At 31.9% G+C, this 23,080-nt stretch overlaps 1 protein-coding gene across 1 annotated transcript in view; it reads left to right on the top strand.

Moving 5' to 3' along the window:
* The window catches only part of LOC140047640 (uncharacterized), a 29,507-nt gene that overhangs the window by 6,382 nt on the left and 45 nt on the right, over positions 1 to 23,080 (top strand). Inside the window, exons 4-28 of the mRNA XM_072092677.1 lie at positions 5,707 to 5,763; positions 6,126 to 6,262; positions 8,496 to 8,585; positions 8,675 to 8,866; positions 9,031 to 9,273; positions 9,533 to 9,727; positions 9,810 to 9,980; positions 10,073 to 10,375; positions 10,965 to 11,057; positions 11,141 to 11,345; positions 11,829 to 12,383; positions 12,590 to 12,736; positions 12,857 to 13,381; positions 14,144 to 14,230; positions 16,376 to 16,544; positions 17,047 to 17,132; positions 17,631 to 17,695; positions 17,955 to 18,248; positions 18,979 to 19,006; positions 19,264 to 19,406; positions 20,352 to 20,441; positions 20,613 to 20,792; positions 21,013 to 21,264; positions 22,320 to 22,505; positions 22,788 to 22,982. Coding sequence (XP_071948778.1) covers positions 5,707 to 5,763; positions 6,126 to 6,262; positions 8,496 to 8,585; positions 8,675 to 8,866; positions 9,031 to 9,273; positions 9,533 to 9,727; positions 9,810 to 9,980; positions 10,073 to 10,375; positions 10,965 to 11,057; positions 11,141 to 11,345; positions 11,829 to 12,383; positions 12,590 to 12,736; positions 12,857 to 13,381; positions 14,144 to 14,230; positions 16,376 to 16,544; positions 17,047 to 17,132; positions 17,631 to 17,695; positions 17,955 to 18,248; positions 18,979 to 19,006; positions 19,264 to 19,406; positions 20,352 to 20,441; positions 20,613 to 20,792; positions 21,013 to 21,264; positions 22,320 to 22,505; positions 22,788 to 22,982 — 4,688 coding nt within the window. The remainder of the gene's footprint in view (positions 1 to 5,706; positions 5,764 to 6,125; positions 6,263 to 8,495; positions 8,586 to 8,674; positions 8,867 to 9,030; positions 9,274 to 9,532; positions 9,728 to 9,809; positions 9,981 to 10,072; positions 10,376 to 10,964; positions 11,058 to 11,140; positions 11,346 to 11,828; positions 12,384 to 12,589; positions 12,737 to 12,856; positions 13,382 to 14,143; positions 14,231 to 16,375; positions 16,545 to 17,046; positions 17,133 to 17,630; positions 17,696 to 17,954; positions 18,249 to 18,978; positions 19,007 to 19,263; positions 19,407 to 20,351; positions 20,442 to 20,612; positions 20,793 to 21,012; positions 21,265 to 22,319; positions 22,506 to 22,787; positions 22,983 to 23,080) is intronic.

A 23,080-nucleotide genomic window follows, 5' to 3' on the forward strand; every position in this document is an offset into this window, starting at 1 on the left:
CACCATTGTGTTGCTGTGGAGGTTACGTGCGGGTGGTGGTTACGCTACTATTTTAAGTCCGGCGTAATAACAGAACTAATCAGATTAATTATTATAATCACTTGTACACATAAATTAGAAATCAGAGAAGAATAAAGGAGGCTACTCCAAAGATTGTAATTGATTTGTGTGTTTAGTTCATTCGTGGTACCGCAGACCTTTCCCCAAAAAGGGAACGAACCCGAGGACGGATTTTCGTTACAATAGAAATGGGTTATTTGCCACTAGACAATCCGCCTATCGTCCAAACCATAGTGTAGAATCTGCACTTCTTCTTGTGCATAATGATATTAGCATTGCACTTGACAACCATAATGAGGTTCTTATGGTCCTTTTGGACTTCAGTGCTGCTTTTGACACCATCAACCATAAGCAGTTATTACATCGTCTATCATCACGTTACGGTATCTCTGGAATTGGTCATAATTGGTTTGCATCATATCTAAATGATAGGTCCCAGTCCATTGTCATCAAGGATGTTTTGTCGAACCCGTCTCTGCTTACTGTTGGAGTTCCACAAGGGTCTGTGGTTGGTCCTCTTCTGTTTATTTTATTTACCGCCCCACTACTTGACCTCATTGAATCTCACAATGTGAAGTGTATGGCGTATGCTGATGACACTCAGCTTTATGTCACTTTCAACCCTAATCAGCGTGATTCTGCCGTCAGTAAACTTGAATCCTGTATTGCCGAAGTCAGAGCATGGTGTCAATCTAACAACCTGGTAACGAATGATGCTAAAACAGAACTTATTCATTTTTCCTCTCGTTTTAAACCTGCGTGTAATTCTTTCATTCAACCTTCCTCATCCTGTAGAAACCTTGGAGTTGTCATGGATTCAACGCTTAGCATGTCCAATCAGGTACATAACATCTGCAAAGCTGGGCTTCACGCTATTCGTAAAATTGGAAGCATTCGGAAGTACCTGGATTCAAAATCAACTGAGATTCTTGTTCACGCCTTTGTTACATCAAGGCTAGACTGTTGTAACTCATTACTTTATAGCTTACCAGCAAAGGATATCGAGTCCAGAACACAGCTGCCCGATTGGTCGTTCAAAGCCCCATAAGGCAACATATCACACCTGTGCTGAGACAGCTTCATTGGCTTCCAGTAACACAAAGAATTACCTTCAAGATCCTGCTATTTGTTTTCAAAGCTCTTCATAATTCTTCATCTAAGTTCATTTCTGAACTTATTCAACCTTATTTTTTTATTTATTTTTATTTTATATATTTAGGCAAATTGCCAAGGATAACCATAAGCAAATTCAATCACTATCCTTCTTAAAGGTGGCAATCCGTTCACGAGACAAACATATACACACAATGCTCTACATAAACAAAGTCTTTATTACAAGTCTTTGGGAGTGGAGTTGTAAATTGTCATTAGAAAAAATCCTGACATATGACAGGACTTGAACCCAGGACCCTTGGATTGGCAGCCAAGCATCATAACCACCAGGCCACAACTCCACTCCAAGCGGTCCTGAGATCTAATTCAGATAATTCAGATAATATTTATTTAGATAATAATGAATGAATATATACAAAATAGAAAAAAGATATTAAAGTGAACATAGATAAAGCAGTAATTGGGGTAGTCATTATTATCATGGATCCCTTCTAGAAGTTAAAAACTTGTCTCGTAGGGACCCACAACAAAACACATTACTAAAAAAATAAAAATAACCTAGAATATATAATTATATAATTTAGGATAAAAAATTACAGTATAATAACATAACTAACATCTTCTATATAAAAATCATTTAAATTATATTTCAATAGTTTCATGATAATTATAAATGAAATAGTAATAGTAGTAGTAGATATTGGTAAATGAAATATTATTAATAAGATCTAAAACGGCATGGGATGTAGAGTGATTTTTTCGAAAACCATATTGGCGTTTATTAAGTATATCAAATTTTGTGAGATAATCAGAAAGTTTAGAATACATGAGTTTTTCAATAATTTTGGAAAACACTGAAAATTAGATAATTGACTTCGTTCACCTTTCTTGAAAATGGGCACAACTTTAGCTAGTTTTAAGTGTGTTGGAAAAGTGCCAGATAAAAAAGATGAATTTATACAATGGGTAAGTTGGTGGATGATTAAGGGAGACACAGATTTTAAGACACGAGCAGTAATACCGTCAGATCCAGACCCTTTATTAGAATTTATATTGTATATTGTTAGGTTAACATCATCAATTGAAACTGGGCTAATATAAAATGAGTTGGCAAACGTAGAATGAAGATAAGATAATGGATCAGTTATATTAGTTGGCATACTATTAATAAGATTAGGACCAATTGTAGAAAAATAGTTGTTAAACGATTCACACATCTCTTTTTGAGTTTTGTAAATATTATCACCGTCTTTAATTAGATTCGGGTGCTTGTTATTATTATTACCTTTATTTAAAACAGAATTTATTACAAGCCATGTGTTCTTCAAATTACCTTTATATCTATCAAACTGGGAAGTATAATAATTCTTTTTAGCAGTGCGACAAAGATTAGTGAAAATATTATTATATTTTGTATAGTTTAATTTGTCATTATTACTACGCGTGTGCATATATTTGTTATAAAGTTTATGTTTCCGAGAACTACATTTTAAGAGAGCAGATGACATCCATGGTTGTTTAAACGTTTTATTTGATTTTATATTACTTTTAACCAAGTGTCTGGAGTGGATATTTGTAAATTGAATCAATCGATAAGGCATTTAGGTCGTTTATACGAAATGAATAGTTGGCGCTATTATCATCAAGGTTTTGATCATTAATTTCTTGATCAATGAACTGAAATATAGGAAGGTGGTCGGAGATATCATTAAGTAAAACACCAGCAACTATTTTATAGTTAGATTGTTTGGAATAAAAATGATCAATCAAGGTTGCCGAAGTTGAGGTAATCCTAGTTGGTTTTGAAATAGTTGGAAAAAAAGAATGGGAAATTAAGGTATTTAGGTAGGTGTTTGTTAATTTATGGTTATGGAATTTTAATAAATCAATATTGAAGTCTCCCATGAGATGACAATTTTTGTTTTCATTGTTAATTTGGGTTAATACATTATCGACGGATTTAGTAAAAGAATCTAGCCCTCCACAGGGGGCTCTGTAAATAATGCCTATAATATCATTTTTTGTCTTTGAATTTTCAATCTCAACAAAAAGTGATTCGGAAAGGTCGTCGAATTGTAATGCTAATATCATTACGTATAAAAAATGCAACTCCTCCGTCAATTTGATTATTGCTTCTATTACTTGCAAAGAAGGAGTAGTTATTAATGAAAGGAATAGGGGAGTTTTCATTAAGCCATGTTTCACTGATACCGATTATGGAAAATTTGTTATTAATTGAATTCAAAAGGCATTCGAGATCATTAACTTTATGCGTAATACTTCTAATATTAAGATGCAGGAGAGATAGTTTAGTATTAAAGGATGTATTAAACTTAGAATTAAATTGTGAATAATCATAAAAGCTGCATTCATCTAGGGTAACTGACTGTGAATTGAGATTATTAATTAGTTGATCAAAAGATTCATCATATTTGTCATTTTCGTTGTAATTAACTGGATTAAAGGTTATGTTAGAAATATCATTGTTGTTAGTAAGTTCAGAATTCACATTAAAGTCATAAAAAGGAAGTAAGTGAAGATAATTAACATTCATTAACAATAGCTGCGTATAGCGTTATCTAAAAAAAAAATACAGCAATAAGCATGCATGAGACTGTATACATTAATACATAATTAATGAGAAGCAAAATAAACAATTCTTGAAATAAAAATATATTATAGGTAATATTTCGGTTGACGGTAAGTAGAGTCAAAGTAAAGTTAAATTATTGCGACGACTAGAATTACTCAGTAGCTTCGGGGGCATGTGCTTCCTTGAGGTTCGGGTAGTATTTGGCAAGATGATCCATGTCGATGAATGTGCGAACATAACCATTTGCATCTAGCCTATGTAACACAATTTGTCAAGGTGGAGCCAGGCCTTTACTTTGTTGGAATGCAGGTATTTCATCGATGAGTATAATGCCTTTCTTCTACTTATCACTCTGCTGGTAAAATCATCATGTTATTATCTTTAAATTTAGGTCTCACTTTTGGAGCTGCCTTGCGTACTCTTTCTTTAGTGGAATATCTGAGAAAGTATGCAACAAGTGGTCTTGGTTTATCCCTGGTGGTATTACGTGGTCCAACTCGATGGGCTCGTTGTATATCATCATTAGCGATTTTGATGCCGGTGGTATTGGAAATAAATGAGGAAAGGAAATTAACAGTACCTTTCACTATCCTCCGCTTGTTCGGGTATGCCAGTAAACCTCAGATTGTTACGGCATTGACGTCCTTCTAGGTTGTCGATTTTGTCGCGTATCTCTTCTATGCATTCCGTAGTGGATTGCTGCGTATCCTCGGCAATATCTTTCAGCTTAACATCCATGAAATCAGAATTTTCCTGCATATCGGCGTGCAAATTCCTCAGTTCTTTTTATAAACCGGTGATTTCAAGATTGAGGATGGTAATGTCTTTTTCCAAGGAGACAATCTTGGTGACTGCGTCGCATAATGTTGATTTAATATCAGCAATGGTTTTGCAGCCCATGATTGACTTGATGAGAGTCGACAGCCAGGTGTTCGGTTCAGCGGCGCTAATATTTACATTAGAAATATTTGGCTCATTGTTTTCCACGTTGGCCATTGTAGATGTTTAGTTAGAATAAATAACAAAAGTGTACCTATATTTAATGCAACGGATACGTTTACTATCCAGGTAGGTATACAGGTCTCATGCAGTTAGTAGCTTATCCTTGCAACATGCTATCACAGGTAAGCGAGTACTGTATCTAAAAAACGTATACGTGTGAGAGCTCCGCTCAAACACGTCTGCACTCGACAAAGGACAATACACTTCCTAGATCTGAGTCTCTTCTTGCCCATATATTTCATCCTTCCACTAAGTTTTATGGAAATCGTTCATTTTCTTCGGCATCCGTTTCTCTATGGAATGCGTTGCCTATTGAAATCAGTCAGGCTACTTCCACCAGTGTCTTCAAATCTCTCCTCAAAACCCACCTTTTTAATTTGTAATTTTTCTACATTTTCTGTCTTTGTAAAGCGCATTGAGGCTTTCAGCATAATGCCCTATATCAAGTACCAGTTATTATTATTATTATTAATTCTTTACTTCTTAGAACATCTAGCAAAGAAATCAAACGTCTTCAAGTTTTGCAAAATTGTGCAGCCAAGCTTTTTTTTAGTTTTTAACTAGTTTGATCATGTGTCTCATTTTTTTAAAGAACTCACTGGCTTAAAATTGAACAGTGTATAATCTACAAAATATCCACACTAGTTTACTAATCAGTTTCTGGGTCTGCGCCAATTTATCTGCAGGATTTAATCTCATTTCATGTCACAACAGGAAAAGTTGTTCGCTGTGATAAAACACACCTTAACCGTCAGTGTAAGCAATTCAAGTCACTTCTAAAATCTCACCTTTTTCAATAATTCTTGTTGGTATTTTAGCGCTGTGAGACATCAGTAAATAGTGCTTTATAAAAATTGATTATTATTCTTAATAATAAATATCACTTAATATTGTTGATCTATAAATAATATATGTTTCATTTTTCTTGCTTTGTAAAGGTGTTGAACTATCCAAGCAAATTCGTGCACATGCGTTAGAAAAGAAATTAGATGAAGGTAGGCACATTATTATGATTGTAGTACACTGAAAGTATCTATTTTTATTTCATCGTTTTTATTTATTATTTTATGTAGTAAATTGTATTAGTTTAAATGTATGTGTATTGTTTCTGGGGTCTTTCTTGAGACAAGAAACTTGATTTCTTCTAGAGAAGACCCCAAATGATGGCTTATTACTAATGTTTTCATTTATGTACACATCTATATATTATACTGTATAATGCCATTGTTGAACAAATAAATGTTTTTTGAACTTGAACATACTAAAACATCAAAATGTTATTTTTTATATCTGCAGATTTACAGTAGGTATATCAAGCAATATTACAATAGTGATTTTTTTTTATTGTGTTTAAAAGGCAATGATAAAACCTGGGATAAAGTTGTGAATATTGCAAGGAAAAGTTTAACAATGGCAACAGGAAAGGTAGATGTGAGTGACAAAACTAGTATATGGGACTACGCTGGTCAACTAGACTACTATATAACACATAGGGTATGTTTGTCTTAATTATGCTCGAGTTTTTTCTTGATAGTAAAATCATATTTAAAACAACATGTGATTCGTTTACTTTTTATCTGGATTTAGATACAAGTAATTGTATCGGTACCATCATAATAAAAATTACAATAGAAGCTGTTGGGCAATAATAACCAACATAATACTGACAATAGAAGATGTAGGGCAATAATAACCAACATAATACTGACAATAGAAGATGTTGGGCAATAATAACCAACATAATACAGACAATAGAAGATGTTGGGCAATAATAACCAACATAATACAGACAATAGAAGATGTTGGGCAATAATAACCAACATAATACTGACAATAGAAGATGTTGGGCAATAATAACCAACATAATACTGACAATAGAAGATGTTGGGCAATAATAACCAACATAATAATGACAATAGAAGATGTTGGGCAATAATAACCAACATAATAATGACAATAGAAGATGTTGGGCAATAATAACCAACATAATAATGACAATAGAAGATGTTGGGCAATAATAACCAACATAATACTGACAATAGAAGATGTTGGGCAATAGTAGCCAACATAATACTGACAATAGAAGATGTTGGGCAATAGTAGCCAACATAATACTGACAATAGAAGATGTTGGGCAATAGTAGCCAACATAATACTGACAATAGAAGATGTTGGGCAATAATAACCAACATAATACTGACAATAGAAGATGTTGGGCAATAATAACCAACATAATACTGACAATAGAAGATGTTGGGCAATAATAACCAACATAATACTGACAATAGAAGATGTTGGGCAATAATAACCAACATAATACTGACAATAGAAGATGTTGGGCAATAATAACCAACATAATACTGATAATAGAAGATGTAGGGCAATAATAACCAACATAATACAGACAATAGAAGATGTTGGGCAATAATAACCAACATAATAATGACAATAGAAGATGTAGGGCAATAATAACCAACATAATACTGACAATAGAAGATGTTGGGCAATAATAACCAACATAATACTGACAATAGAAGATGTTGGGCAATAATAACCAACATAATACTGACAATAGAAGATGTAAGGCAATAATAACCAACATAATACAGACAATAGAAGATGTAGGGCAATAATAACCAACATAATACTGACAATAGAAGATGTTGGGCAATAATAACCAACATAATACAGACAATAGAAGATGTTGGGCAATAATAACCAACATAATACTGACAATAGAAGATGTTGGGCAATAATAACCAACATAATAATGACAATAGAAGATGTTGGGCAATAATAACCAACATAATACTGACAATAGAAGATGTTGGGCAATAATAACCAACATAATACAGACAATAGAAGATGTTGGGCAATAATAACCAACATAATAATGACAATAGAAGATGTTGGGCAATAATAACCAACATAATACTGACAATAGAAGATGTTGGGCAATAATAACCAACATAATACTGACAATAGAAGATGTTGGGCAATAATAACCAACATAATACTGACAATAGAAGATGTTGGGCAATAATAACCAACATAATACTGACAATAGAAGATGTTGGGCAATAATAACCAACATAATACTGACAATAGAAGATGTTGGGCAATAATAACCAACATAATACTGATAATAGAAGATGTAGGGCAATAATAACCAACATAATACAGACAATAGAAGATGTTGGGCAATAATAACCAACATAATACTGACAATAGAAGATGTTGGGCAATAATAACCAACATAATACTGACAATAAATGAAACATGTATATTCTCTGTTTTGTTTGTGCCATAGCAAGTTTTTTACAGTTTTGTATTTTAGTTATTTTCTATATCCAACAGTATTAATTAATATTAACTTTTTTGGTAGCCAACATTTGAAAAACCTATATTTCTTTATTATTTATAATTATAAATGTTGTCTTTATTTAGGGCATAATATGTAAATCCTCTATGCACTTCACATTAAAAGTAACAAGTTTTCAATTTAAAAAAAACAAAAGAAATTAAAAATAGGAACACTGAATGGCTACAATTCAGATCTGGTGATATTTAATTTAAAACATTTCATTTTTGTATTCATTTTGTTTCATTTTAAGTTATTGTTTGGACGCACCTTTATCAATGCAGTGTGCCACTGTTGTAAAAGTAAAGTTTCCAATAATTATAATATTCTATCTATTAACCTTTACATTGTATTTATATCTTTCAGTTCTTCCTGACAAACAAAGTATCATACTGTGTTACGTTTAATGTGATGGATAACTTGGACGAACTAGCTAATCCACGATATTCATCAATTGTAAGTTCACCAAGTATTTCAGATTATTTTGTAAAATTTATTAACAGAGAATTGTTTATTTTCTAATTACAATTACATTTTGATTTTAGGATTCCCTAGGAATGACTAATTTGGACATGAATTTGTTCTGGATAAGGTCTATTTATGAACATACTGTGCTACAACATGGTTCAGGAAACCTCATTTTAATTGATGGCAAGATAATAGAGTCACCTCCTATCTGTTTGGTTGCTACCCATATGGATAAATTACCAGGGACAAAATTAGAAAAACAGATGAAGGTAATAGCTATAGTATACATTTATAACTTAAATATTATTTGACTCTACACATGCACATTGCTTATTTATGAATGGTACATCAGAATGGATAAGCATGACATGAAATAAAAGAAGAAACCTTTTTTTGTATTGTTAATATATATATACAATTTTACTAATTAAAGGCTGAGAAAATGTTCATGCAGATGTTTGATGCAATGAAAGGAATGCCGTATGCCAAGCATGTAGATCGTGAAATGTACATGGTGGATAACACTGTAAAGTCACATGAAGGTATTGAAAAACTTAAGCGAAACGTTGGTAGATACATGAAAGCAATGGTACAGGAAGTTCCTGTAAAGTGGGTTAATTTGCAGGAAAAGTTGCAAATAATTGGAAAAACAAGATTGTACATTACCTTGACAGAGGTAAGAGTTTGAATTACTTTTGTTTTCAACGTCTAGTTATAGAATTCTATTATTCAATATGTTGTGTGTGTACTCAGAATATTTACTTCAGAGGTGAATAATTGTAATCAAACATTAATCAGTAATAGTAATTATTTAGTCAGTAATGCGGCAGTGAACAATCTGTATAGCACCTTGCAATAGTACTGTCCTGTTTAGTTATTTGTTTGTCAAATGAATTTAGTGTAATAATTATATTAAAATGTCAATTCTGCATTAGGTTTCTGAGATTGCAACTCAATGTGGAATTCCTCAAGATGTTCTCGCCACTGCCATAAGTTATCTGAATGTCACTGGAATTATCATGTATACTGGAACTAACGAGAAATTAAGAAACATTGTGATAACAAATCTTCACTGGATGATTGAAGTTTTGACAAAAGTCATCACAGTATTTACACCAATGTTTGAAATGGTTAGTAAATGCATATTATATATAACTAGACTTGTATATCAGTAGGTCTATTACATTTAGAATCTTTTTTTTTTGTACACAGAAGAAAGCAGATGATCGGAAGCAATTACAGAAGCTATGGAAAATGCTTAGCAATGAAGGAGTTCTTGAAGAGACGTTACTCCGTTATTTGTGGCGAAACGAAGATGAAGATCTTTTTGAAATCTTTGTAGAATTGATGAAAGTTTTTCGTTTGCTCTTTGAGAAGACAAAGGTTGGCAAATACACTTTTATTCATTTCTTTGATTAAGCTCTTACTAATCACTGGTACCAATTTATGTGTAATTGTGATGTTTATATTAACAGGGAATTAAAGAAGGTAACCGGATATTTTTAGTTCCCTGTCGAATCAAAGTTGACAAAAAAGACATTCTGAAAGTATCAGCAGATGACAAACAAACAGTATCAATTTATCTGACCCCGACGGACTTTCTTCCTGATGCTGTGTACCACACATTGGTTGTTGCATTTCTTGAATTGATGACAGAAAAGGGTAGTGATGATTCAGAAGTGTTCCGGAATCGTAGTGACTTTAGATTTAGTGGTCACACTATCAGTTTAGGTTCTGTCAAAATTAACCATGAAAGGGAAAAACCACATGCTTTAAAGGTATGAAATTAATTACTATTTTTTCTATTAATTATATTCTAATTTCAATATTTAATAAAAATGTGTATATAAAGAGAAAACATAAAATCAATTAACGTTGAATATCGTATATATATGCATTCTTCTGTATTACACACTTTTTTCTTTAATAGTACAACAAACCTTGCTTTACTAATTTTGTAACGATGTATTGTTCCCTCAAAAACATGACAAATTAATTAAAAATTTGACGTTAAATAGCCCATATTGCAGTTTTATTAAAGTTATTCACTTCCGTAAAAAAAACAACAAACAACAGTAATGGTTTCACTTATTCAAAACAAATTAAACAGTTAACAAAATTGTTTTTATCCAAATTTGGGTCAACGTGAATAACTATTATGTGACATTAAATAATAACATTTTAAGAAAATAACTATTTTTGAAATTATTTTTTCAGGGGGACAATGCAGTACTGTATATCTTTAATGCAACACATTTCTTTTATATTTATGTTCCATTTCAATGTTTATTTGTTATTATGTATTTATCCATCTGTATTAATTATATGCATTGTCATAAGATACTGTGTGAATATTTTCCTTAACAGCTTGAAATATCACGCTGTAATCAAATTCGTCGACGTATCAACGTAGCTGATGAAAGGTTGATATCTGAACCAGAACCAAGTGTCTGCATAGAGGTAATTAATATGAGATTATCACTTTTAAACAAATTTATCATGTTATATAAATCTATAAATAACATGTCATTCCCATGTTTTAGGTACTAAGCTATTTGAAAGAGCAACTAAAAACTGTCTGCAATATATACAAGGGTATTGGCTACAATCTGCGTGTGTTATGCACTGCTTGTAAACCAGATGAACATCACTTAATTGATCTTGACAAGTGTTTGAAAAAGGATTCTGTTTCATGTGGAAGAAGAAAGGCTATGAAAACTGCTCATATAAAGCGCTTCTTTTCAACGAGTAAGTTGGTTTGGTTATTCTTTAATGTTGTCATCATCATACTTCATCCTAATGAATTCTCAATTTTTGTCAACAAAGATATCTTCATCTTACAAAATTTGCAATCATCTTAATTTGTACTATGAAACCTTTACTGGTCTATGTTAGACACCAGTGTATTGATATACTGTAGGCTTATGAAATATTTTTGTCAACTACTAGTTTGTCATCTTTACCATTCCATATTATTCGCATTATTGCCTCATAATTTAGAGTTAAATTTGTTGTATCCTAATATTTGAGTAACATTTTATGTAAGTTTTTTATTTTTTATTATTACAAAATATGTTTTTGTATTACTGTACTCTATACTGTATATAAGAATGAAAATTAGATTGATTAGTTAATTTGTTAGATGTATTTTATTCTACATAATTTACTACGATAGGCCTATTATTACTTTTGTAATTATTTATTTAGCTTTAATATTTTGTCTATATTCAGAATCATTTGAAGATTCTCGGACAAAACCAACATCTTGGGAAATGTCAGACTTACCAACCAAGTTCAATGAGTTGAAATATGATCTTGGAAAACACTATGATGGGGAAAGATACCTTTGGCTAAAATGTTGCTTATTTGATGTTATTCCTAGAGCATACCTCACACGTACTGATTTCAAAGCAACTGATCTGTTCAATGTCCTCCATGACAACGGTAAAATGAAACCAGATAATGTCACCATCCTTGTTGAGGTTGCCGAAGTATCAGGTTTACAGCTTGCTGTAGATCTTGTAAAGCAGTATATGGAAGATAACAACATCAAAGGTACTAGTGAAAAGTTATCCTCTTACCGGAAACGGTTATTTAGGGCATTGATTGAAGTTGGACCAGACGAGTTAAAAGATGTCATTGCTTATTATGGACTACAAAGGTTTGCTTTTCAAAACATGTGGGACGTAGTGTTTTACTTGGAAAGTGAATTACAGCTTGAGGATGAACCATTAAAATTAAATATATTTGCAGCATGTATTGGAATACGAGCAAGAAATATTTTATGTAAGTATTTAATTTTCTATTATAATATTTTATTTCTGTTCCATTAGGAAGAAAGAAAGATATGGATAGGTATCGTTAGACTGTTATGTTTTATCGTCGTCATTACTTCATCATAATTATATCTAAGTCGTCATCACTATTCATCATTATCAATAAAAATAAAAACTATACTAATGCTAATATTATTGTTTTATTACATTATATAGGCCCTACTAAAGAACCAGTACCAAAGCCAGAGTTATTGCCAGCACCAGATCTTGAGTCAGTCTCAAAGTTTGAGTCAGAGCTAAAGCCAGTGCCAGTACCAAAGCCAGAGTCATTGCCAGCATTAGATCTAGAGTCAATATTTGGAGGTAATGATATTTCTATTAAGTAAAATATCTATATATTATATAGATTGTTACTTATTCGTCTGTTGTATATACCAATTTATACTATATACTGTTAATATCTTAAGTATTGTTTTTGTACAGAATCATCTCAGAAAAAAATTCTGACAATGTTGGTACAAGTATCGAATTGGTATGACGAGCATGATTCACTTGATATGCTGAAGGTGTTGTGCAAAGATCTGATAACACCTTACTATGCTCTAAAGAAGGTTGACACCACCATGGAGTTGTTTAATTTATTGAAACAGACTGGCCATCTTACCACTACCAACTTTAAAGTTCTTATCGATATCATCAGTGTCACCGGTACCAAAGGTGTTCTTGAGGCTAACAAATATCTGAAGAACAAGTTTGATGAATCTGACCATCTTGTTACATCTTTTACAACGTATCGACAGACGCTGATAGATTTCGGCAAAACGCTTTCCCAAGACAATTTTACAAAGCTCATCCATATAAACCATGTTTCTAGGAGACAATGTGACAACCTGTGGACTGTGATACTAGATCTTGAAGAAAGGGGCATCCTAAGGGAAGATAGGTTGCTGTCATTTATCGAACATTTAAAGGAAAATAAGATGGATGTTGCTGCTGAAAAGTTAGAAGGTTAATTTAATTCTCAGTACTGTATTATGTACTAAATAACTGATATAAGTTTGGTGGTTAAGTAGATATAGATCTTGAAATGGTTTAATTTATACTTTTTAAAATTAAACTCTATAATTATAATTAAAATATGGAGAAAACAGCTTTTTTTCCAGCAATATTTTTTTTAAACTTAAACTATGAAACACTTTTGCAGTATTCTCATGGACCTGTCCATGGTATACTTACCAATTGTTTTGGTCTAAAAAATTCACTCTTCATGTCGAATGGGGTTCAATAAAAATGTTGTTGTTGTTGTTATCATGTGACCCACAATCAAATGACAAGGATCAACTCAGGTATTTTATAATAGAACATTTTTTTTTTTTAAATTATGCAAATATTTCTGATAGATAGTGGGAAACTTAAAGACAGTTATGAGGCGATCAAAATTTGATCTGCAAATTAGCTTAAATACAGTATGCAAATTAGCTTAAATACAGTATGCAAATTACGGTGAATCTACAAGGTTACCATATCTCTAAATAGTAAACTAATAGTCAGAGAGAGTTGATTTTTTCACTGATTTATTCAGAATGTATATATTTATATTTACTCTAATGAAACATTTTACGAAAAAATGACCGAAAGTACAACATTTGATCCTCCACCCAATTTCTCAATGCTTGCATACACAATATGACTAAAATGTCCCTAGAGACTTTGTTTTGCCCTCAAATATGTATTCTAAATATAAAGTCTTAATAATGTCTTCTGGTACAGGTATGTCTTTTGGTACTGGTACAGCTGGGTCTTGTGGTGCTGGTACTAGTGTGTCTTCTGATGGAAAAAGAGCAAGAAATATTTTATGTAAGTATTTAATTTTCTATTATTATAATAAATGTTTTTGTATTACTGTACAGGAATAAAGATTAGATTGATCACCAAACTATGCTATGAAAACAGTTTTTCTTTCTATACAACTACTTGTGTATTTGATGCACAAATTTTACTTCTAAATTGTAGGTGCGTCTTATACACAGGTCACTTCCTCACGCACACCAAAAAGCCACACAAAGTTAACACTACAGCAGTAGCCTACAACAACTCTTACTGTAGGCCTAGCTAGTTAGTCTTTTTTTTTTATTGCAAACATTTCTTGCCTAGAGGGTCGATCACCACATAGTATTAAAGAATTTTTAAATTTAACAGTAAATTTTCATCCTACGTATTAATTAATATTTACAGTGTTTGCATGAGGTATCCTACCCAGGCCTTCACCTACTCTCTACTCCTCAGAACTCGTGCATGCGTAACTAGATCAGATATAATAAAAACACAATTATGGGAGAGTCCTTTAATTATGGTATTTATAAAATTTTAATTACACAATAAATAAATATGTCCCTTTATCACTGTGGTTTGTTTGATTACATCGCTACGTCAACAATATGGCATATTTCTGTAATCATGTAGGAAATAGTTCGTACATCAAGCGTCATCTAAAGAACTTGTTTTTAAAGAAGCTTCCTCTAGTTTATAATGTATATGGCCAACAGTGCTGGCACATGGTTAGTGTCCTACCGAATCGGTATGCATGCCTTTGAATGGGCAATAATATATATATAGTAAGCTAGCATATTTGTCTATGTATTTCTATTTTTATTGTTATAATTACAGTTTTATTGTATCGTCCTAGTTGACAGGGGCTGGTCAAGCACATCACAAGATGACAATTTTTTTACTTTTGCCTTTCCACTACACCCCTGTTATACTTATTTTTTTGTTATGTAGAAAGATTGAAAATAAAAATAAATAAATAAGATTTTCGTAATAGACATGTTTCAAATTAATAATGATATTGCTGGTTTATTATCAGCCCTCATCATTTAGATTGATTTAATAAAATGGTCATACCTACAAACAAGGTATATATTTAAATAATATGCTTAATTATGATTGTTAATAAATGTAGGCTAATAAAAGTAATTTAAGAAATGTGGGGATTTCTCTTTTCGTGGAAAGTTCATTGAAGTAGAAGATGCCTGATACGATGTGATAAAGGCAATCAAACGAAATTACATCATCTTGATTCTAATAAATAGATCTGAAAAATTATTGTTTTATTAATAAAATGTCATTTGTTGTATTCGATTGAGACTTTTACCGTTGAGTACAGTTTTTCCGTTAAGTACTTATTTAACGGAGTATTTTGAGCGTTGAGATTGTTCTTAACGAAAAACCTTGCGTTGTCAACGTTTTCTATTCGAATGAATTTCTGTTGAGCACAAATTTACAATTCGAATACAAAAAGTACTCAACGAATGTTTATGTTAACAACGAAAGTTCCCATTCGAATACGACAATTGATATCATTGCTTTGATTGTAAAATCTTTTAATTTCGACCAAGAAATAAGTGTGTCATAAAAAATACTGATATTTCAGTCTCTTTTTGTATTTCATTATATGCTGTACCATTTTTGCTCTGTAGGCATGAGCTCATGGCCCAAACTGAAACACATATATTGGAAAGAATAAACTAAATTTAAAACAGATTAACAAGTAACACAAATGTTATTTTTTAACTGCAAAATTAAAAAATCTTTTGGTTTAAATGTTATTACTAATTATACTTGGTGAAGTAATTAATTTGACATCCAAGTCATTGCATTAAGATTCAAGAACATAATTCTTTATAGAGATAATAAATTATTTAATTCACAAAAACTGTAGAAAGAATAGAGCTAGATTTTTAGCTTTACATTCAAGTAGTGTAGATGAAGCTTGGTGGTTAACATGCTTGCCTTCCAATCCCAAGGTACGGGATTCAATCCTGACTCTTCCAATTCCACTCCCTGAGCCTCAAGTTTATCCATCCCGTAATTGGCGAGTTGCTTGCCGTTAGATGCGTATGAAATAAAAAAGAAAAAAAATTGGTGATTTTGCTTTATTGTTAATATTTTACTTTGTTCACTCTCACAAATGTGTTTCTTTAAATATTAATTTGTTATCAGTCGAAAAGGATATTCCATCTGCTATTGTTGTTCATGGTACAGACGTTAAGGAAGCTTACACTAAGGCCTTGAAAGAGGGATATGTTAAAGTCAACCTTGGAATGCTTAAAGTGATTGGACAGGAAGGAGTAGGTAAAACATGCCTCATAAATGCCTGTCTTGGAAAGAAGTAAGTACTAGTTAAGGACAGTGAAATGAACTATGAAATATGCGTGTTAACTATTAAAAAATTATGATTCATAATGTTTACAGCACTTAAAATTGACCCAAGTTCAGTGTTGGTTTCAAATGATTTTCACTTCAGATTTAGCCCAAGCATAATGTTTACAGCACTAAGTGACTCAAGTTCATTATTGGTTTCAAATGATTTTCACTTCAGATTTAGCCCAAGCATAATCTTTACATCATTTAAAAGTAACCCAAGTTCACTATTGGTTTCAAAATAATGTTCACCTCAGATTTAGCCCACAGCACTTAAAAGTGACCAAAGTTCACTATTGGTTTCAAATGATTTTCACTTCAGATTTAACCCAAGCATAATGTTTACAGCACTTAAAAGCAACCAAAGTTCACTATTGGTTTCAAATGATTTTCACTTCAGATTTAACCCAAGCATAATGTTTACAGCACTTAAAAGTTCCACATATTGATTTCAAATTATTATACTTCAGATTTGAGAAGGAGCATAAAGTTACAGATGGCATAGCAGTGATAAGAACTGTAACCACAACATGGACAGAAGATTATGACGATAGTGGTAAACATAAATTAATTTAGCTTTAGTATTTTTGTTATCCTTCTTGCAGTGAATTATGATATTATAAACTATCAACAGATAAATTGGAGATCAATACCTCTACTGACATACAGTAGTATATTGTTGGATACTGTATGTTGATATGAACAGTCAAGTAACTTGACTGATTTCTGCATGATTTTTTTTCCATAATAAATATTAACATTAGGAACTCCCAGATCGGTAAAATTATTCCATTGACTACCTAAATTTAAGTTTCAATATTAACCACCAATTGATGTTTAGTTCCATTCCAAAATTGTTTATATCTACTAAGCTATCTTCTTTGTTTTCTACTCTTACTCCACCCTCTATTAACCAACCTGAGCCACCTTTGTTTTTATTTCTTTTATTCCAGTATATATATTTCATGCAATTTAATCATCAAATATCAAGTTTTTCACTTAAATCAAACCTAGGGCATACAGAAATGGAAAACTTTTTTTTTTTTTTTTTCAGGTAATCCCTCAAAACAGTATACAAAAGTTGTCGCTGACAAACTGAGAGCAAAGAAAACTGAAAACGTATGTCAACAACATTTTATTAAAAACATTAAAATAATACAAAGGGAATTTCTACCACTATTACTAGCCAAAACTGAAGGCTTTGTTTTGTTAATGATCAATGGGACTTTAAGTGGATAGTTTTCAATTCTTTTACAATCAAATCAAAACTAATGTGTTTTGGAAAGTAAATGTATTTTCTATTATATTAAGGTAAATTAGAAGAACATTAATATCTTCTGTGACTATTTATAAGGTTTGTGTTCATTATATGTGTTAGGTTGTTCAGAAACCCCATACAAATGATGTTGTGGTCTACGATGATGATGTTAATCACAACAATAATGATATTAATAGTGATGACAACTACAACAATGATATCCAAAACAGTGATATCAATTACAACAATGGTGATAATGAAGACAACCACAACAATGATGACAACCACAACAATGACGACAACCACAACAATGATGACAACCACAACCACAACAATGACGACAACCACAACAATGATGACAACCACAACCACAACAATGATGACAACCACAACAATGTTGACAACCACAACAATGTTGACAACCACAACAATGATGATGACAACAACCACAATAATGATGATGACAACAACCACAACAATGATGACAACCACAACAATGATGACAACCACAACCACAACAATGACGACAACCACAACAATGACAACAACCACAATAATGATGATGACAACAACCACAACAATGATGACAACCACAACAATGATGATGACAACAACCACAACAATGATGACAACCACAACAATGATGACAACCACAACAATGATGATGACAACAACCACAACAATGATGATGACAACAACCACAACAATGATGATGACAACCACAACAATGATGACAACCACAACAATGATGATGACAACCACAACAATGATGACAACCACAATGATGAAAATGATGACAACCACAACAATGATAATAATCATGAAAAACAGAGCAGTGGTAATGATTATTTTTTTGTAACTTTTTTAAACAATAGTTGTAAAAATGATGTAATATCGATGATAAACCTCTTTAATGACTGTAATATAACATGTGCAATCCTGGGAGTTAATTGGAAGGTAATACTGTATCAGCTGTATTAGAAATGTTATTGTTCTTTACAAGAAGTAATAATTATTAGTTACAAATTAATTTGTATTTCTAGTAGAAGTATTTTATAACCTGACTAAAGGACTAAAGAATTTAATTGTATTTATATGATTAAATTCAAGTAAAATAATCACAACTGCTATACAATTTATAAAGAATGAGTACAACAGAGATAATGATAATTGTACGCACGCGCTCCAGAGATCAAATTGATACGCCCTTAACTTCAAATATATGGATTATATATATGGATTTACAAAGCGGGATCTCAGGAGACATACTTTTACACATATAAACATCACAGGCACATAATAAATTCTAAACAGCCCTGTGATATACTGAAATTTAATTAATTAATTTGAAACAATAAAGATGAGGAAATCTATGCATGATAAGGAGTGCATGTGGAGTATTTACAACAAAAATCTGTTTTAGCTACAGGTACTGGCATTCCTGTTGATACAGATCAGCAGTTAGATAAAGATGTAATTCAGGATATTGAGGAAAATAAGGAGGAAACCTTGAAAGACACGTTTAACATCTGGGATCATGGCGGACAATTGATATATCATGGTCTACATCGTGTAAGTTATGATATATGTATTTTTCTGTTTATTATACTTGGTATTCATAAACATAATAGTAACATTATTATTGATATGCAGCCATTGCTCAAATATCTGCACAAAGGCTCTGTAAGAAGTATTCAATTAGTTCAATACAAAAACTACAGTATGTTGGCAGTTTGACTGAGAAATGTAGTAACCTATGGAAATACAAATATACAGTTCATTTTAGTGAAAAAATCTTGCTAGTATTTACTTACTTGTCTTCTCATCTGCCACTTGGAAGGTACATGACAGTTGTCTTCCTCCACACTTCTATTTAGTGCTGCTTCTTCTAGTTCAGATTATGTATTTATATTTTTTACTCTATCTAGAATATCTATCCTTTTCCTTTCTCTTCTTTTACCACCATATCTTTTCTCTCACAATTTTTAGTAGTCCTTTAATTCTATGTCATATTTCTTTGCTATCCTTTTTATTTGCCTTTCCTCTATCTCAATCAATATGTCATCATTCTCTTCTGTGCTGAGTATGTTGTGTTTTTAACATTTTTCTCAAGCACCACATCTCAAAAGCATTAATCGTGCATACTTCTTTATCTGTCGTCCTGTTTCACATCAATATATACTGCAGGTGACACACATGACTTTAGTTTTCCTATATTTGATCTTTATTTAATAATTGTTTTATGCATCATTTATTCTATCCATTAGTATTATTATTCTTTGACAATTCACTTTTAAAAGCTAGCCAAAAATTGCTGTTTACAGTAATCTTTTTATGAAAAATGATTTTGTTTTTAATCTGTACTAATTATAGTTTTTTAGGTGACTTATTGTATAGCTTTAGGAAAATTTATGCAAAAATATTGTTTATGAATTTGTACCAGAGAAGAAGTGTTGCCTAGAAAGAGTAAAAAATTGTATTTATCAGTTTAATCAGTAAAATACTTGCTTTTTGCAGATGTTCATGACATTACAAGCACTTTATATTGTAGTGTTCGATCTCAGTGTAGACCTTGAGAAGCGTGCTATTGTCATTGATCCTAATGGAGTAAGTATTTCTAGGCCATGTAAAGTAATATATAGTATTGTAGTTATTGTGGTGGAAAAGTCTTCTTGAAAAAAGACATATTCTATACATTGCAAAGACTTCTGTTCAAATATTTTGTTACCAAGCTAATCATGGATAAAATCATTAAATTGTGTGATTTTATTTTTTCAGGTTAAACGTGAACATCATTGGTCCAACCTCCAGTTCATATTATCTTACATCCTGTCAGTTTATTCTCATAGTCGTATTTTGGGAAAAAACAAAGCAAAGGGAGTTCACAAACCAACTATCCTTATTGTGGGTACACATAAGAGCAAGCTTGGTAAGACTGAAAAAGAACAAATTGATGAGGTAATCTACTACTTCTATGTTTACGTTTACTGAAATTATTAACTAGCAAGAATACATTGCAGGTTTATAGGCAAATTAATGTAAAGAAACTGACAACTGGAATAGTGTATCAATTAATTTATATATATTATTATTTATTATAATTCATAAAGAAGTTTTTGAATATTAATTAGAATAAATTACAGTAAATTGACCCATGTCCTACATTTTTTATTATTAGTCAAAAAAGGTATTTAAAAAGCTTCGACATGCACTTAGAGAGAAAGTGTATGAAGAACATGTCTACCACAAATATTTTGCCATTGAAAACAGTGAAGAAACAACAGATGAGAGCTTTAGTGAACTCAAAAAGGTTATTGATGAGTTTATGTCAGATTTAGAAAAGGATGTTCCTTTGAAGTGGATGCGTTTTCGATGTGACATACATAAACTAAGGACAGAAAAACACTTTTCTTTGTGTCCTGTTGAAGAGGTAAATTTATGTTAGTGTTTTGTTTTCAGAATAGAAATGTGTTGAAAATAATAAATCTAAAAAAGCATAAACAAGAGAATCTTCCCACAAAAACAATATTGATTGGTAATATGGTCCTAATCATGTCTGAAAGAATCATGAGCCAGACCACTTGTAATATTACCTGGAATATTCACTGCAATGTTACCTCAGTGATGGCGCCAGGGAGGGTTAGTTGGCTACGGGGGCTCTAGCCTCTCGTCGGGGAGCCTAGAATATGCCCCAGCAACCACTACAGCAAAATTATGTTCACGATCTATTGTTTGTCTGTTCACCAATTTTTTAATTTACAATTAACCCTTGGGGTACCTAAAATACACATTTCACTGTATGCCTACATTTTTAAACAAAAAAAACCATTTTATTTTCGTTTAGCCAACATCTTTATTTAAGTTATTACATACTTACTTACATATTTCATTAACTTCTCATCGTACAATATGGTACGCACGCATATACATCTTGGAAATAAACTGATTTCACCTACGGAAAATGGTCTATGCTTGCGGATGCATTCCCCTCCAAATAAAAGCCAAAAGGGCCACCTTTTTAGGCCTCTAGGCCTGATATTTTTTTAATATAAGTGTCATTTTTGTAAATTTGCAGCTCTAGTTTTCAAAATTTTCATTTCGTTTCATATTTCGAAGTACCATACTAATTGCATCCTTAGGCAAGATGCTTTACTCTCATTGCCTAATCTGGTAGGCGCTGCACTGCTGGCTGCCGTGGGTCCGTGGAGGGCCTAATCCTAATTTCCTCACTGAGGACAAATATTAATACAAAATACAAATACAAAATACAAATACAGTCAGTGCATTGTATAGGGACCTAAGAGCTCTATTTTTTTTTAGCTCAGTCCCAACTATGAGGTAGGGCTGGTCCTGGAGAAATATATATATATTTTATATAATCAAAAGATTTTATCCTGTAAAGGACAACAATGTTGTTACAAATGCATACCTACCTATGATTTCATATTTGATTTAAATCTGAATAGTAATAACATTTTTCTTTAGCTTAAAATTCTAGCAAGTGAGAATGGTATTGCAGATGAATCAATCCTTCTTACCTTCCTGTATGATCTTGGTGAAATTGTTTACATGCCTGACAACAAATTATTGACAGATAAAGCAGTGTTGGATCCAATGCAGCTAGTGGAAATTGTTACTGCTTTTGTAACAGTCATTACACCTGAAATTCCAGTAAGTAGGTTCATAAAAAATTTAATTCAGTGTTCCTTGGGGAATAGAGGTATATGTGAATTCCTATAGGCACTGTAGTATCAAAAGCAATAGCTGACAGTTACATAGAGTGGTATATTGCATATTAGATTTGAAATATTAGATGTGTATGGGCTAAACTATGTCATTTCATCTCTAAGTATTTATCCATATTATGTTTTTTTTTAAAACATAATTCCTGCATCCCCTTCAGATTCTAACACAAAATTATAAGTATGGCTAGTTAGTGGTGTTTTTTTTTAGCTTCCCATGTTTAGGAAAGCTTTTGATAATCTTGACAAAGGCATACTGGAGGAAGACTTGTTGCTTGAATTATGGAAAGAGCGTAAAGTTGACGATGGAAAGAATTTCAAGTTCCTTGTAGCACTGATGATTCAATTGGGTTTCATTTGCAAGAGGGAGACAACCAGCAGCCAAGATAGGGCAAGTACATCTACAGTAGGTTTTGTTACCTTATCTTTTCTAACATGTTTTGCATGCAATAGTATGTATAAATAATGATTTTTGGTATGATAAATATATACATTCATTTCATT

The sequence above is a fragment of the Antedon mediterranea genome, chromosome 4 (genome assembly GCF_964355755.1).
Source record: "Antedon mediterranea chromosome 4, ecAntMedi1.1, whole genome shotgun sequence".
In the NCBI taxonomy this organism is placed as follows: Eukaryota; Metazoa; Echinodermata; class Crinoidea; order Comatulida; family Antedonidae; genus Antedon; species Antedon mediterranea.